The 16,949-nt window shown below is 44.6% G+C and overlaps 1 protein-coding gene and 1 long non-coding RNA gene across 2 annotated transcripts; one reads left to right on the forward strand and one right to left on the reverse strand.

Moving 5' to 3' along the window:
• Nucleotides 1-430: 430 nt before the first annotated feature.
• Nucleotides 431-3,920, reverse strand: LOC139532336 (uncharacterized). The gene is made up of 4 exons (XR_011666540.1): nt 2,204-3,920; nt 2,046-2,115; nt 1,126-1,244; nt 431-799 (listed from the first exon to the last, which is right to left on the reverse strand). It is a non-coding gene; the product is annotated as an uncharacterized lncRNA (long non-coding RNA).
• Nucleotides 3,921-4,058: 138 nt separating this feature from the next.
• Nucleotides 4,059-16,669, forward strand: LOC139532334 (activin receptor type-1-like). Its single transcript, XM_071329801.1, has 11 exons — nt 4,059-4,185; nt 9,251-9,313; nt 9,873-9,943; nt 10,036-10,290; nt 10,417-10,625; nt 10,715-10,814; nt 10,997-11,143; nt 14,399-14,674; nt 14,872-15,069; nt 15,214-15,344; nt 15,853-16,669. The coding sequence occupies exons 3-11, from the start codon at nt 9,886-9,888 to the stop codon at nt 15,982-15,984; spliced, it is 1,506 nt and encodes a 501-aa protein (XP_071185902.1). The 5' UTR covers nt 4,059-4,185; nt 9,251-9,313; nt 9,873-9,885; the 3' UTR covers nt 15,985-16,669.
• The last annotated feature ends 280 nt before the right edge of the window (nt 16,670-16,949 follow it).

Consider the following 16,949-nt stretch of genomic DNA (forward strand, 5'->3'; position numbering starts at 1 on the left):
AGAGCTCCCTACTGTATGTCATTGGATCCATACTGATAAACAGTCAGTCAGATACCAACACTCTCAGCTGGATAGTAACATTGCCGGTCAACAATTTAGTTATATGGGTGATTTCATTGGCAACTATCTCAGGGGGCAGAGTTGCACTTGTTTTTTTCCCCCAGATGAAAATAAAACACAGGTCACAGGTCTAATTAAAAGGTTAAAAAAACTATAAGGAGTATGGTATTGAGGTAAAGCGTAAATTAAGAGTTCTCTGTTCAGACTTTGAGTTTGTGTTTTACTTGGTGCTAATGATAGGTACATTTGGGACAGACTATGTCATGACTCTATAATGTAACCTAATCATCCATCCCAAACCTTCTTCTCCCCTTCTTCCCACCAACCAGAAACACTGAGCTACTGTCATATTGAACTAATGAACAAATAATAAAAAATTCTGCTTTTATTGATGCATTTATTAATACGGGAGCCATTTTGGCTTCAAAAGGCCCTGACATACACTCTTCACTAGAGACCATTACAGCGTTCATTATGTTCTCACACAGTGAAGAGCAGGAAGCCACTGAAGATGTGATTATTTGAGTTATCATAGAGCCTGTTGCAGGGATGCGCATGTACACCACATCTCCCTCTAGCGCTATACTGACTCCATTAGACAGTGTCTCATAACTGCCAGCATTATATCCCTGACTATACATGATTTTCTGTCCATTCTTATACATGTAAAACGAGGTCTGGACACTCATGGCAGTGAAGCTGATGTAGTAGAGTCCTCTCACTGGTGCTGTGAAGACACCTGTATCAGAGGAGAGTAAAGAGGAATCAACGCTTTCCATTTCTCATGTTCTCTTTTGGCAACAAAAATCACAAATCAACAGAATGCCATTGACACCCGATAGCTATACAAGAAAAGTTATAACTTTGTCGCTACAGTAAGTGCCAGACTACTTAACCTCCTAGCCTAACGGCCATAACACCAACTGGCCTCAGATGCCCAGGCCTACGAAGGATGACCACGCAAGACTAAAGAGCGACAAACACATATCACATTTGCAAGGGGCTTTCAAAAAGGGACAAAGGGTTGGTTTAAAATCAGGCCAGAGATCAGTGAAAGTAGATTACCTGTAGCTGGGTTGTAGGCCTTGTGAAGATTTTGGTGTATACCAGTGTGGTTTCAGCAACAAAGGGTGCAACAGTTCCTGAATCAGTCAAACCAGCAGAGAAGGCCACATTTGGCCTGTCTGCGAACACAGGAAAGATAACATACAGATTGAATGACATACTGTACTTCTAGTATTCTCAAGTCCACAGTGAAAACTGCATTACACCCTCTGGCAAAAGATTAAACGTTAATAAGCGTCTGTGTATGAATCAGTGTTGCAGAGTGAAACAACACAATGCTAAATGTTGGAGCAAGAGCTTTGAGTGAGATCTCAGGGAGAGAAATGTCACCACATGATAGAACTCTTCTACTGTGGCAGATGGGAACTATCAGGGCGTAGGGGGGGGAGCTGAATACAGCCAAACTAGGAGAGAGTAGAGAAGCTTTGTGGTGTTTGGATAGATTCAAAACTGAACAGAGCAGGCGAATCAACTGTTACATTTTCAATTGTGTGCGTGTTGTAGAGTTTAAACTGAACTGTGACATCACCCTTCTAAGATCGAAGACGCAACTGTGGCTCTCAGAGTGACAAGCTAATGTTTTGCTAGACGTGTGTATGCTTGACGCGGATGTCAAGGCGATCATCTGTTTTAACTGCAGTTGCTCTCTTCAGCTCCTCCACCTGGCTCTCACTAGTACTCAGTCTGGTCTCCAGGGCTGAACAATCATGAAAAAGTCAGGACTACTCCATGACTACTCTTATGTATAATGCACTTTCTATGAACAGTAAGGCTAAGTACAGTAGCACTTATAATATACATTACGTAAACATACCTGCAAGATACCACATATTCCATAGAATTATTACAAGGCCATATTCAAGTATTTCTGTCATTTAGGTGAACTATCCCTTTTTAAACAACCAGTAAATCACTCTTACTTATTTCCTGCATTCTCAGGCTCACTGGCTGTCACTCTGTCCCCAATTGCTGATAGTTCAGCTGCTTGGGCTAAAATGATGGAAACATAAGCTATTGAAGTTTGTGAAACAGGTGAGAAATAATCATGATCATTCATATAAGCAATATAGAGAATTACCTGCATTCTGTCTGCAGCTCCTCCACCTGGCTCTTACTGCCACTCAATCCAGCTGTCAGGTCTAGAATGCTAGAAATATGAAAAACAGTTCATGTTGACCTTGCTTCTGATTGTGGAACGAGGGGTCTGAAAAATCCCAGTACAGGAAATATGGTGGGACATTGTTGAGACCTTATGTGCCTCTTGGCGTAATAAGGCCTAAGTACATAAGTGCCTTACAAACTAAACTGAAATAAATGTCCACCCAGAATGTTAAATGTTCATTATTTCCACTCTCACTGACAATTAATCAAATGTAACTTTAGTTGACTCTTGACTGTAAAGCAATACATAATAAGCTTAAATGACCTGCATTCTCTTTCTCCACTTTATTCTTGGGTACATCAGCTCCACCCTAAGATCAGTCACTGTGTTTCTCTGCTCCTTTGCCTCAGCCTCACTGGCTGTCACTCCGACCTCCATGTTCCTCAACTTCTCACTCTGCTCCACTACAATGGTTCCCAGGTTGTGCACCATGTCTCTCAGCTCCTTCATCTCAGTCCATATGTCAGGTGAGGTGGTCATCTGTTCGTTGGTTGTCTCTGAAGCGCAAGTCATTTGGCCCTCTCTCCCTGCACTGTGACCCTTTTGAGTGATGCCACTCTCTCTGACCCCTCCACTCTCCTCCTGAGTCCATGCCCCAGACAGACAGACAGAACACCCTCCACTCTCCTCCCGAGTCCATGCCCCAGACAGAACAGCAACACAAGCAGAGCTACAGCACCCCTCATTCTGAAACAATACCTCTTCATATATGATGCACTTTATGAGGCTCAGACCCCCTCCTTATATACACACAGCTCAGTTAAGCAGTACGTGTACAAGAGACACGTCATACTCAGTGGAAAATTAATAAAGCCATAAGGACGTTCCGATAAAAAAATAACATTTTATCAGATAAGTTTCAACACGTAACAGTTCAGTTCAATCGATGTTGCAGGAGACTGTGAGAAGTCTGCAACTGCAGTGATCTCATGTCTCAGTACAGTTTGTTTGTGAATAGGTACAGAACTATGTGGTAAAAGACACAAACTTGTAATATAATCAGAATCTATCAGAGCACTTCTAGAACAATTGCTGTAGTGTAGAGCAGACACGGAGTGAATGGGTGTATATTTTGGGAAGGGAGGGTAGTGCATTACGGTAGTAGGCTATGAGGGGAGGTCAGGTTTGGAGTTTAGCCGTTGCTCAGAGGTTAACGCCCCTAGACTTGTGATATGGGAGTAGAGTGAAGTTGCCCTTAAAATATGTTCTTGGGTCAGTTTTGCATTATTCCAACTAATGATTATGATCGGGGAGGGGACGCTGATCCTAGTTCTGTACCTAGGGGAAACTTCATCCCAGAGTTTATGATAGGTGTGACTGACCATTGTCATATCTCATCCATGTAGGCTGGATCTAAGCATTATGGCGAAGGTCTACCGAGCATTCTAGGCAAAGGGAAGGTTACACCATACTGCTTCTCCACCTATCCAGAATGTTTCATATCTGCCTTCTGTAAACACAGAAGGGAAAGGACGAGGTCAAAGGACCACAAAAGCTGAGAAAGAAGGAGTTCAAGGCAATGAGAAAAAAAAAAACTTGTGTGAACTTGCCTTCACCTGTCTAGCTACCTGGCTGTCTGCCTCCTGCAGACTTGTGCTACATCAGACAGACTCATTGTAAATGCTTCAATGAATTACATGAGATTTGGGTACAAAATCACCAAAACAAAAATAACGTTGTACTGGAGAAAACCCCAAAATGGTTTGGAGGACTGGGGTACCCACAATGCATTATAATGGGAACGTTGTGACGTCATGTTGTTGCGCTAGAACTGCACGACCCAACAAGAAGCCTGTGGGTGGTGGTCGGTTCGTTCAGCCTTTCTACAGTAAAAGCAACTGTACTAACTAGCACGCTAATTTGGAGTAGCCCTACCTAAATCAGTTAATTAAGCCCAGGTAAGCACCATTTCGCAAGCTTTTGGGGAGATAGCTGCTACTAGCCAGCTAAGGGCATGCTAACGAAGCTGAGCTAGAACAAGTAAACTGGTTCAACGTTAGCGTAGCTAAATTTACAACAGCTTTTAGTGAATTGCAAACTAATAAAACCGTAAGTAAACGTTGGGTAACTAGAAGTTGATACAATAATACAGTGCATTCGGAAAGTATAGGCCCCTTTACTTTTTCCACATTTTGTTACGTTAGTCTTATTCTAAAATGAATTAAATTGTACCCCCCCCCATCTACACAAAATACCCAATAATGACGAAGCCAAAGGAAAAACTGGATTTTAGATTTTTGCAAATGTATAGAAGTAACATAAGTATTCAGACCCTTTACTCAGGACTTTGCTGAAGCACCTTTGGCAGTGATTACAGCCTCGAGTCTTAGCTACAAGCTTGGCACACCTGTATTTGGGGAGTTTCTCTCATTCTTCTCTGCTGATCCTCTCAAGCTCTGTCAGGTTGGATGGGGAGCGTCGCCTCACAGCTATTTTCAGGTCTCTCCAGAGATGTTAGATCAGGTTCAAGTCCAGGCTCTGGCTTGGCCGCTCAAGGATATTCAGAGATTTGTCCCGAAGCCACTCCTGCGTTGTCTTGGCTGTGTACTTAGGGCCGTTGTCCTGTTGGAAGGTGAACCTTCGCCCCAGTCTGAGGTCCTGAGCAGGTTTTCATTAAGCATCTCTGTACTTTGCTATGTTCATCTTTCCCTCGATCTGCTGAAAAACATCCCCACAGCATGATGCTGCCACCACCAAGCTTCACCGTAGGGATGGTGCCAGATTTCCTCCAGCTGTGACGCTTGGCATTCAGGCCAAAGAGTTCAATTTTGGTTTCATCAGACAAGAGAATCTTGTTTCCCATTAGGTGCCTTTTGGCAAACTCCAAACGGGCTGTCATGTGCCTTTTTACTGACGAGTGGCTTCCATCTGGCCACTACCATAAAGGCCTGATTGGTGAAGTGCTGCAGAGATGGTTGTCCTTCTGGAAGGTTCTACTATCTCCACATAGGAACTCTGGAGCTCTGTCAGAGTGACCATCGGGTTCTTGGTCACCTCCCTGACCAAGGTCCTGCTCCCCTGATTGCTCAGTATGGCCAGCTCTATGAAGAGTATTGGTGGTTCCAAACTTCTTCCATTTAAGAATGATGGTGGCCACTGTGTTCTTGGGGACCTTCAATGCTGCAGAAATGTTTCGGTACCCTTCCCCAGATCTGTGCCTCGACACAGTCCTGTCTTGGAACTCTACAGACAATTCCTTCTATCTCATGGCTTGGTTTTTGCTCTGTCAACTGTGGGACCTTATATAGACTGGTGTGCCTTTCCAACTCCTGTCCAATCAGTTTAATTTAACATAGGTGAACTCCAATTAAGTTGTAGAAACATCAAGGATGATCAATGGAAACAGGATGCACCTGAGCTCAATTTCAATAATGAACGACGTAGAAGGTGTGGAACTGACCTTCCATGGAGTTGCATTATTTTCCAGAGAACTCATTGAGCCCCGAGTTGATTATCCCTTTCATACCATGGTTATAATTTAACACGTTTGCCGCTAGAAATATGTTAACCTCTAGGGTACATAGGACGGTAGTGTCCCATCTGACCAAAATCCAGTGAAATTGCAGAGCGCCAAATTCAAAAACAGAAATACTGATTATAAAAAAGTGTTATACATAGGTTTAAAGATGAACTTCGTGTGAATCCAACCACGGTGTCAGATTTCCAAAAGGCTTGCGAAAGCATTCCATGCAATTATCTGAGAACATCGCCCAGCAGACAAATCATTACAAACAGTAACCAGCCAAGTAGAAGAGTTACACAAGTCAGAAATAGGGATAGAATTAATCACTTACCTTTGATGATCTTCATATGGTTGCACTCAGAAGACATTAATTTACTCAATAAATGTTTGTTGTGTTCGATAAAGTCTCTCTTTATATCCAAAAACCTCCGTTTTGTTTGCGCGTTTTTTTCAGTAATCCACAGGCTCAAACGCAGTCACAACAGGCAGACCAAAAATTGGTCCAAATTGTATCCGTAAATTTCATAGAAACATGTCAAACGATGTTTATATTCAATCCTCAGGTTGTTTTTAGCCTAAATAATCAATAATATTTCAACCGGACAATAACGTCGTCAATATAAAAGGTAAACAATTAAGGCGCGCTCTCGGGATTGCGCATGAAAAAGCTCTGTGACACTATAGGGTCCAGTCATTCAGACTGGTCTTACTCCCTCATTTTTTAGAATACAAGCCTGAAACAATTTCTAAAGACTGTTGACATCTAGTGGAAGGCATAGGAACTGCAATTTGAGTCTTAAGTAAATGGATATTGTAATGGCATTGAATAGAAAACCACAAAAATAAAAAGATCCTACTTCCTGGATGGATTTTTCTAAGGTTTTCGCCTGCCAAATCAGTTCTGTTATACACACAGACATTATTTTAACAGTTTTGGAAACTTTAGAGTGTTTTCTATCCAAATCTACTAAATATATGCATATCTTAGCTTCTGGGCCTGAGCAGCAGGCAGTTTACTTTGGGCACGCTTTTCATCCGCAGGTGAAAATAGTGCCCTCTACCCTAGAGAAGTTTTAACAATGTAATTAGAGCAGTAAAAATAATTTGTCATACCCATGGTACATGGTCTGATATACCACGGATGTCAGCCAATCAGCATTCAGGGCTCGAACCACCCAGGTTATAATGCCCTTTATAAACTGGGTGTTTTGAGCCCTGAACACTGATTGGCTGACAGCCGTGGTATATCAGACCATATACCACGGGTATGACAAATTATTTTTACTGCTCTAATTGCGTTAACCAGTTTATAATAGCAATAAAGCACCTTGGGGGTTTGTGGTATATAATCAATATACAGCGGCTAAGGGCTGTATTTAGGCACTCTGCGTTGCGTCGTAGTCTCCTCTAGCGCGTCGTGGAACACACCTTCACCGTTCATTATTTTCCATAGAACTCTTTGATTATCCCTTACATAATGCACGCTCTAGAATGCCCTTCAAGCCAATAAGAAAGGAGTATTCAACAATGCCATGGTATAACTAACTAGCCAGTTGGCTAGCCAAGTTGTCTGCCTGCGTTAGCGAACAGTAGCTAGATAGATGGCCGAGGAGAACAGACGTGTGGAGACTGATTGCTAGCCAGTTAGCTTTCGCTAAACCTTCCAGGGCATGAAGGAGTGAGTGAGTGAGCCCACTCCCTTGGCAAATCATGTCTAGCCAACTAGCTATCTAGAACATTTTCACTAGGTAGCTAACGTTATTGTCTAACTAGCTATACGTGTTTTATGGTTTATGGAGTCAAACCAGTAACTTTACTACAGTGCTGGTTTTGTACTTCCTAGACTGATGTACATCACATCATTAATGTGTTGTACAGTCGTGGCCAAAAGTTTTGAGAATGACACAAATATTAATTTCCACAAAGTTTGCTGCTTCAATGTCTTTAGATATTTTTGTCAGATGTTGCTATGGAATACTGAAGTATAACTACAAGCATTTCATAAGTGTCAAAGGCTTTTATTGACAATTACATGAAGTTGATGCAAAGTCAATATTTGCAGTGTTGACCCTTCTTTTTCAAGACCTCTGCAATCCGCCCTGGCATGCTGTCAATTAACTTCTGGGCCACATCCTGACTGATGGCAGCCCATTCTTGCATAATCAATGCTTGGAGTTTGTCAGAATTTGTGGGTTTTTGATTGTCCACCCGCCTCTTGAGGATTGACCAGAAGTTCTCAATGGGATTAAGGTATGGGGAGTTTCCTGTCCATGGACCCAAAATATCGATGTTTTGTTCCCCGAGCCACTTAGTTATCACGTTTGCCTTATGGCAAGGTGCTCCATCGTGCTGGAAAAGGCATTGTTCGTCATCAAACTGTTCCTGGATGGTTGGGAGAAGTTGCTCTCGGAGCAAGTGTTGGTACCATTCTTTATTCATGGCTGTGTTCTTAGGCAAAATTGTGAGTGAGCCCACTCCCTTGGCTGAGAAGCAACCCCACACATGAATGGTCTCAGGATGCTTTACTGTTGGCATGACACAGGATTGATGGTAGCGCTCACCTTGTCTTCTCCGTACAAGCTTTTTTCCGGATGCCCCAAACAATCGGAAAGGGGATTCATCAGAGAAAATGACTTTACCCCAGTCCTCAGCAGTCCAATCCATGTACCTTTTGCAGAATATCAGTCTGTCCCTGATGTTTTTCCTGGCGAGAAGTGGCATCTTTGCTGCCCTTCTTGACACCAGGCCATCCTCCAAAAGTCTTTGCCTCACTGTGCGTGCAGATGCTCTCACACCTGCCTGCTGCCATTCCTGAGCAAGCTCTGTACTGCTGGTGAATCAACTTTAGGAGACGGTCCTGGCGCTTGCTGGACTTTCTTGGGCGCCCTGAAGCCTTCTTCACAACAATTGAACCGCTCTCCTTGAAGTTCTTGATGATCCGATAAATGGTTGATTTAGGTGCAATCTTACTGGCAGCAATATCCTTGCCTGTGAAGTCCTTTTTGTGCAAAGCAATAATGACAGCACGTGTTTCCTTGCAGGTAACTATGGTTGACAGAGGAAGAACAATGATTCCAAGCACCACCCTCCTTTTGAAGCTTCCAGTCTGTTATTCGAACTCAATCAGCATGACAGAGCTGACATGTCAGCTGGTCCTTTTGTGGCAGGGCTGAAATGCAGTGGAATTTTTTTGGAGGGATTCAGTTCATTCGCATGGCAAAGAGGGGACTGCAATTAATTGCAGTTCATCTGATCACTCTTCATAACATTCTGGAGTATATGCAAATTGCCATCATACAAACTGAGGCAGCAGACTTTGTGAAAATTAATATTTGTGTCATTCTCAAAACGTTTGGCCCCGACTGTACATTGTGCAGTTGAGAAACTTGGCTATAAAATAAACAGTAATGCATGTATGATGGCTACCTGATATGAGAATGTGCCTAACTGAATCCTGCTACTGTTTGCGCTTCTCTCCTGTCCCCTCCGGAGATTTGTAGAGGCCAGACGGGCTATGTCTGAGCCCTAAGGCACAGCCGAGCATCCCAACTGGACCACTACAAGTAAGACCTGCGAGTAGTAAGCCCATATCTGACCAGGTTTGGGTCAGTTCCAATGCAATTCAGTCTATTCAGAGAGTGAGTAGCAATTTCAATTCAGTTTCAATTCCTCTCTAAATTAAATTGACCCAATCCATGGTCTGATGTTGGTCTTACATTCTGCCCTTTATATTCTGCACATTGTTTATTTTTAAATGTTTTATTTAACCTTTATTTAACTAGGCAATTCCGTTAAGAACAAATTCTTATTTACAATGATGGCCTACCAAAAGACAAAAGGCCTCCTGCGGGGACGGGGGCTGGGAATAAAAATATAGGACCAAACACACATCACGACAAGAGAGACACCACAACACTACCAAAAGAGACCTAAGACAACATCATAGTGTGGCTATGTATTTTTCCCTGTCAACATTGCGAGTTGCAGCCCAGTTTAATTCACTCACACACGCTGCAGAGGATCGATCAATTGAGACAAAAGACAGTGTCCCTTAAAGAGAGGAAATAAAATGACTGTGACCAGCCCTGTTCTGAGAGCTGACCGTCTCCCTCTCCCCTACAGTGCAGTGAACCAAATGGGTCGTTGTGTCTTTCTGTTCCTGCTGCTACAGACCCTGCAGACATTGGCCGAAGGTAGACATGAAGTATATCTACCGCTCTCTCTCATATGGCCATTTGTTTTGCATGTGTGTTAACTCTCTCCCCTTCTTCTCTCTCTCTATTAGATGGCCAGTTGCTGTGTGTGTGTGAGGGCAGTGGCTGCCTCAACTCCCCCCAGTGCGAGGGCTCTCAGTGCTACTCGTCGGTGGCGGTCAGTAGCCATGGGGCCGTAGTAACACGGGGCTGCCTGCAGGGATCAGAGAAGACCCGTTTGATCTGTTCTACGGCCTCCTCCCTCAGCCATGCCCTGCTCTGCTGCTCCAGCTTCATGTGCAACCGCAACGCCACCGCCAGCTCACTACTGCCCCTCCTCACTACAGGTGGGAACTGCACCCCTTAAACTACTTTTAAGAAAAGCAAAGACTTTGGCTTATTTCATGGCATGCTGGGTCCAGTTATAGTGATGTAACATTTTCTCTCTCTCTCTTCCGCCTTTCTCCCTCCAGCTCCAGAAGAAGAGCCTGTGAGGTATCGTGTGGAGACTCTGGCCCTGTTTGTATTGGGTCCAGTAGTGATCCTAACCCTCCTGTCAGTCCTATCTGTGTTGGGCTGCAGGAGGCTGCACCACGGCAGGCTACAGAGACTACAGGAGTTTGACCCAGAACAAGATGCGATTGACGGACTCATCACCTCTGTTGGGGACAGCACTTTGGCTGTAAGAAGAAAAGACTTGTATGAGTTTGTTTGCAAATATTTTATAGAGAGAACCCTGATGACCTCGCTCTCCCCCACTTCTCTCTCTAGGAGCTGTTGGACCACTCCTGTACGTCAGGCAGTGGTTCAGGCCTGCCTTTCCTGGTCCAGAGAACTGTGGCCAGACAGATCAGCCTGATGGAGTGTGTAGGTGTGTAGAAACGCAACAATTAGATCAGCCTGATGGAGTGTGTAGGTACGTAGAAAGGCAACAATTAGATCAGCCTGCTGGAGTGTGTAGATTCATAGAATCACAACACATATAACAGACAAACACATAATATAAATGTAAATGTTTTGTAACAAATGAGGTCTCTCTCCCCATGTCTTTAGGTAAGGGGCGTTATGGAGAGGTCTGGAGGGGTCAGTGGCAGGGGGAGAACGTGGCTGTGAAAATCTTCTCCTCCCGAGACGAGAGGTCATGGTTCAGAGAGACTGAGATCTACAACACAGTGCTACTGAGACATGAGAACATACTGGGTGAGTAGGAGTCCATCTCTCTCTCTAACCCACATCCAGCTCCAACACGCTTTATTGGACACAAGCACACAACAGCATATCGAACAATGTTATGATATGAAATGGTAATATTCAAATAATATTTAATAATGGTCAGGGTTCTCAAATAATGTAAGAGCGGTGGTGTTATCATATACAGTGCCTTCGGAAAGTATTCAGACCCCTTGACCTTTTCAACATTGTTACTTTACAGCCTAATTCTAAAATGGATTAAATCGTTTTCCCCCCTCAATCTACACACAATACCCCATAATGACGAAGAAAAAACGGGTTTGTTGAAATGTTTGCACAAAAAAATATATATATATATCACGTTTACATAGGTTTTCAGGCCCTTTACTCAGTACTTTGTTGAAGCACCTTTGGCAGCGATTACAGCCTCGAGTCTTCTTGGGTATGATGCTACAAGCTTGGCAAACCTGTATTTGCGGAGTTTCTCCCATTCTTCTCTGCAGATCCTCTCAAGCTCTGTTAGGTTGGATGGGGAGCGTCGCTGCACAGCTATTTTCAGGTCTCTCCAGAAATGTTAGATCAGGTTCAAGTCCGGGCTCTGGCTGGGCCACTCAAGGACATTCAGAGACTTGTTCCGAAGCCATTCCTGTGTTGTCTTGGCTGTGTGCTTAGGGTCGTTGTCCTGTTGGAAGGTGAACCTTCGCCCCCCAGTCTAAGGTCCTGAGCAGGTTTTCATCAAGGATCTCTGTACTTTGCTCCATTCATCTTTCCCTCAATCCTGACTAGTCTCCGCCACTGAAAAACATCCCCACAGTATGATGTTGCCACCACCATGCTTCACCGTAAGGATGGTGCCAGGTTTCCTCCAGACGTGACGCTTGGCATTCAGGCCAAAGAGTTCAATCTTGGTTTCATCAGACCAGATTATCTTGTTTCTCATGGTCAGAGTCCTTTAGGTGCCTTTTGAGAAACTCCAAGTGGGCTGTCATGTGCCTTTTACTGAGGAGCGGCTTCCATCTGGCCACTCTACCATAACGGCCTGATTGGTGGAGTGCTGCAGAGATGGTTGACCTTCTGGAAGGTTCTCCCATTTCCACAGAGGAACTCTGGAGCTCTGTCAGAGTGACCATCAGGTTCTTGCTCTAACATTTTGCTCTAACATGCTCTGTCAACTGTGTGACCTTACATGTGTGTGCCTTTCCAAATAATGTCCAGTCAATTGAATTTACCACAGGTGGACTCCAATAAAGTTGTAGAATCATCTCAAGGATGATCAATGGAAACAGGATGCACTTCAACTCAATTTCGAGTCTCATAGCAAAGGGTCTGAATACGTACAGTGGGGAGAACAAGTATTTGATACACTGCCGATTTTGCAGGTTTTCCTACTTACAAAGCATGTAGAGGTCTGTAATTTTTATCATAGGTACACTTCAACTGTGAGAGACGGAATCTAAAACAAAAATCCAGAAAATCACATTGTATGATTTTTAAATAATTAATTTGCATTTTATTGCATGACATAAGTATTTGATCACCTACCAACCAGTAAGAATTCCGGCTCTCACAGACCTGTTAGTTTTTCTTTAAGAAGCCCTCCTGTTCTCCACTCATTACCTGTATTAACTGCACCTGTTTGAACTCGTTACCTGTATAAAAGACACCTGTCCACACACAATCAAACAGATTCCAACCTCTCCACAATGGCCAAGACCAGAGAGCTGTGTAAGGACATCAGGGATAAAATTGTAGACCTGCACAAGGCTGGGATGGGCTACAGGACAATAGGCAAGCAGCTTGGGGAGAAGGCAACAACTGTTGGCGCAATTATTAGAAAATGGAAGAAGTTGAAGATGACGGTCAATCACCCTCGGTCTGGGGTTCCATGCAAGATCTCACCTCGTGGGGCATCAATGATCATGAGGAAGGTGAGGGATCAGCCCAGAACTACCCGGCAGGACCTGGTCAATGACCTGAAGAGAGCTGGGACCACAGTCTCAAAGAAAACCATTAGTAACACACTACGCCGTCATGGATTAAAATCCTGCAGTGTACGCAAGGTCCCCCTGCTCAAGCCAGCGCATGTCCAGGCCCGTCTGAAGTTTGCCAATGACCATCTGGATGATCCAGAGGAGGAATGGGAGAAGGTCATGTGGTCTGATGAGACAAAAATAGAGCTTTTTGGTCTAAACTCCACTCGCCGTGTTTGGAAGAAGAAGAAGGATGAGTACAACCCCAAGAACACCATCCCAACCGTGAAGCATGGAGGTGGAAACATCATTCTTTGGGGATGCTTTTCTGCAAAGGGGACAGGACGACTGCACCGTATTGAGGGGAGGATGGATGGGGCCATGTATCGCGAGATCTTGGCCAACAACCTCCTTCCCTCAGTAAGAGCATTGAAGATGGGTCGTGGCTGGGTCTTCCAGCATGACAACGACACGAAGCACACAGCCATGGCAACCAAGGAGTGGCTCCGTAAGAAGCATCTCAAGGTCCTGGAGTGGCCTAGCCAGTCTCCAGACCTGAACCCAATAGAAAATCTTTGGAGGGAGCTGAAAGTCCGTATTGCCCAGCGACAGCCCCGAAACCTGAAGGATCTGGAGAAGATCTGTAGGGAGGAGTGGGCCAAAATCCCTGCTGCAGTGTGTGCAAACCTAGTCAAGAACTACAGGAAACGTATGATCTCTGTAATTGCAAACAAAGGTTTCTGTACCAAATATTAAGTTCTGCTTTTCTGATGTATCAAATACTTATGTCATGCAATAAAATGCAAATTAATTACTTAAAAATCATACAATGTGATTTTCTGGATTTTTGTTTTAGATTCCGTCTCTCATAGTTGAAGTGTACCTATGATAAAAATTACAGACCTCTACATGCTTTGTAAGTAGGAAAACCTGCAAAATCGGCAGTGTATCAAATACTTGTTCTCCCCACTGTATGTATATAATTCTCTTTATTAATACATTTGCAAAAGTGTCTTAACCAGTTTTCGCTTTGTCGTTATGGGGTATTGTGTGTAGATTGAGGGGGGAAAAATAGTTTAATCTAATTTAGAATAAGGCTGTAACGTAACAAAATGTGGAAAAGGTCAAGGGATCTGAATACTTTCCGAATGGCCTGTAAGACCATTACAGGTGTTCAAAAAATCTCCCGCCGTACTTAGCAGCACCCTGTTAAAAATTCCTGGGGAGAACCCTGATGGTAATATTAAAATAATAGTTATTAGTTAAGATATTTGACCTCTCGGTTTCCTTCCAGGCTTCATGGCGTCAGATATGACGTCTCGGAACTCCAGCACCCAGCTCTGGCTTATCACACATTACCATGACAACGGCTCGCTCTACGACTACCTCCAGAGGGTTCCCGTGGAGACGGGGGAGGGCCTAGCGATGGCGACGTCGGTGGCGTGCGGTTTGGTGCACCTGCACACGGAGATCTTCGGCACCGAGGGGAAGCCGGCCATCGCTCACCGAGACCTGAAGAGCAAGAATATACTGGTGACCAAGGAGCTACGCTGTTGTATAGCTGATCTGGGTCAGTAGTGTGTGTGTCTGAGTGTCTGTCTTTACATGCTACTAATTAGCTTCGGTACTTAAATCCAGTGTGAAAGAAATGTCAGAGATTGATAGACGCAGAGCCATATAAGAAAAAAACAGGGCACCCACAGTCACAGAGTAGCCATTTTGTGCCAGTACTGACCAGTTTCTCTCCTCTCTCCCTGTTCCCTACAGGCCTGGCGGTAACCCACTCCCAGTCAGACAACCAGCTGGATGTAGGAAACAACCCCAAGGTGGGCACCAAGCGCTACATGGCTCCTGAGGTGTTGGATGAGTCCATCCAGACAGACTGTTTTGATGCCTATAAGAGAGTGGACATCTGGGCCTTCGGTCTGGTGCTGTGGGAGATCGCTAGTAGAACCTACAGCAACGGTGAGGACTAATAATGTTTTTATTACCTCAAATAGTTCAGGAACCTCTGACGTCAAGTGGCTTCCTCTCCTCGTCCCCTTTCCTTCACCCAGCCCCTGTAACCCTTGACCCTAACACTAGATGTCCTCTTACCCCTGTGATCAGGTATTGTGGAGGAGTACAAGCCTCCGTTCTATGACCAGGTGCCTAACGACCCCAGCTTCGAGGACATGAGGAAGGTGGTGTGTGTGGAACAACAACGACCATTCATCCCCAACCGCTGGTTCTCCGACCCTGTGAGTATGACCACTACTTTTACCGTTAAATGACCACACACACTGGTACCATGACCTTAACGGTAACACTAAATTAAGGTCATCTGTTCTCAGGTTTATGTGTTTCAAACCCTATCTTTTTGTATATCAACTTACAATGACCCTCTCCATCTCTCCCCCTCTCCTCTTTCTCTGTTCCCCTCTCTCTCCCCCCCACCCTCTCTCTCTCTCTCCTCTCTCTCACCCTCTCTCTCTCTCATTCCCACCCTCTCTCTCCCCCACACTCTCTCTCTCTCTCTCTCTCTCTCCCACCCCCTCTCTCTCTCCCACCCTCTCTCTCTCTCCCACCCCCTCTCTCTCTCCCACCCTCTCTCTCTCTCCCACCCTCTCTCTCTCTCTCTCCCCCCCTCTCCTCTCCCTCTCTCTCCCCCTCTCTCTCCCACCCTCCTCCCTCTCTCTCCCACCCTCTCTCTCTCTCTCTCTCTCCCACCCTCTCTCTCTCTCTCCCACCCTCTCTCTCTCTCTCTAGACCCTGTCTGCCCTGGTGAAACTGATGAAGGAGTGTTGGTACCAGAACCCCTCGGCTCGCCTCACAGCCCTGCGCATCAAAAAGACCCTGAACAAGATCCATAGCTCCCTGGAGAAAGGAAAGAAGTCGTGAGGAGAGGAAAGGAGGACGACTGCCAGAGGAGAGATGGAAAGAAGGCAGGGGAGTAGAGATGCCAGATCAGATGGACACAGCTGCTGCTACTGAACATGAATGTTGTTTTCCTTATTGGCTGAATGCTGAACTGAACTAGCTGGTCACTCAGTGTGAGATGGTGTTACCGTAGCCTTACCCTGCTTTAAAGGCCTGTGCACGCTGCAGGGGTCAGGGGCTCAGACCCTCTACACACACGCACGCACACACGCACTTCTGCCCATTTGTGGTTTCAATGTTCAGCCAATCATATTATGCTGCTCTACTCAGACAATCAGATGTGTATTCCAATGTAGGTACACACATGAACGAACACACACACAATATTGAGTTCAGTTACACAGGAACAGAGCCAATAGGATCAAATGAACGCTGTGGTTGTGAACTCTATAGTAAAATATTTATGTAATGTGCTTTATGTGTAGGGTGGGACTATGATGATTTGTAATGTTATGTTTGGGAGTTGGTCTTGGTAAGGGAAAACTGATTACATTACAAGGAAACTTTATGTACCCATGTAAATGCAGTTTTTTTGGCTAGTAAGACATTGTGTATTTACAGAGGAAGTCAGGAGACATGCCTCCACATGCTTTGAATTGTGAGCTGTGAATGCATTACAGTTATAAACATAGGAACCACATACTGATTCAGTGTTGTATGCTTTGTAGAATTCCACCCAGTGCTCTTGATTTAGCTCATACCCGCGCCATGTTGGCAGTTTTCTCCTTGGGGCCAATTGACTGGTTTCAAAAGCTAAAAACTCTGCCTACCCAGAGTGCAGGGCCGGCTTTGGTTGTGGGCCCCCTCTTTACGGCGGAGAGAGTTTTTTTAAACGTGATTTTACTGTGTTCTATATATTTCCACAGTAGGAGGTTGGAATAATACTGTGAAAATTATGATAATGCCCTTTTAGTGTAGTAGCTGTT

The sequence above is a fragment of the Salvelinus alpinus genome, chromosome 10 (genome assembly GCF_045679555.1).
Source record: "Salvelinus alpinus chromosome 10, SLU_Salpinus.1, whole genome shotgun sequence".
NCBI lineage: Eukaryota > Metazoa > Chordata > Actinopteri > Salmoniformes > Salmonidae > Salvelinus > Salvelinus alpinus.

Bases quoted from the DNA above. Each gene is read 5' to 3' on its own strand.
- LOC139532334 (XM_071329801.1), top strand. From the start codon at position 9,886: ATGGGTCGTTGTGTCTTTCTGTTCCTGCTGCTACAGACCCTGCAGACA. The intron at 11,144-14,398 runs GTGAGTAGGAGT...GTTTCCTTCCAG, and splicing joins GAGACATGAGAACATACTGG to GCTTCATGGCGTCAGATATG. The intron at 15,345-15,852 runs GTGAGTATGACC...CTCTCTCTCTAG, and splicing joins ACCGCTGGTTCTCCGACCCT to ACCCTGTCTGCCCTGGTGAA.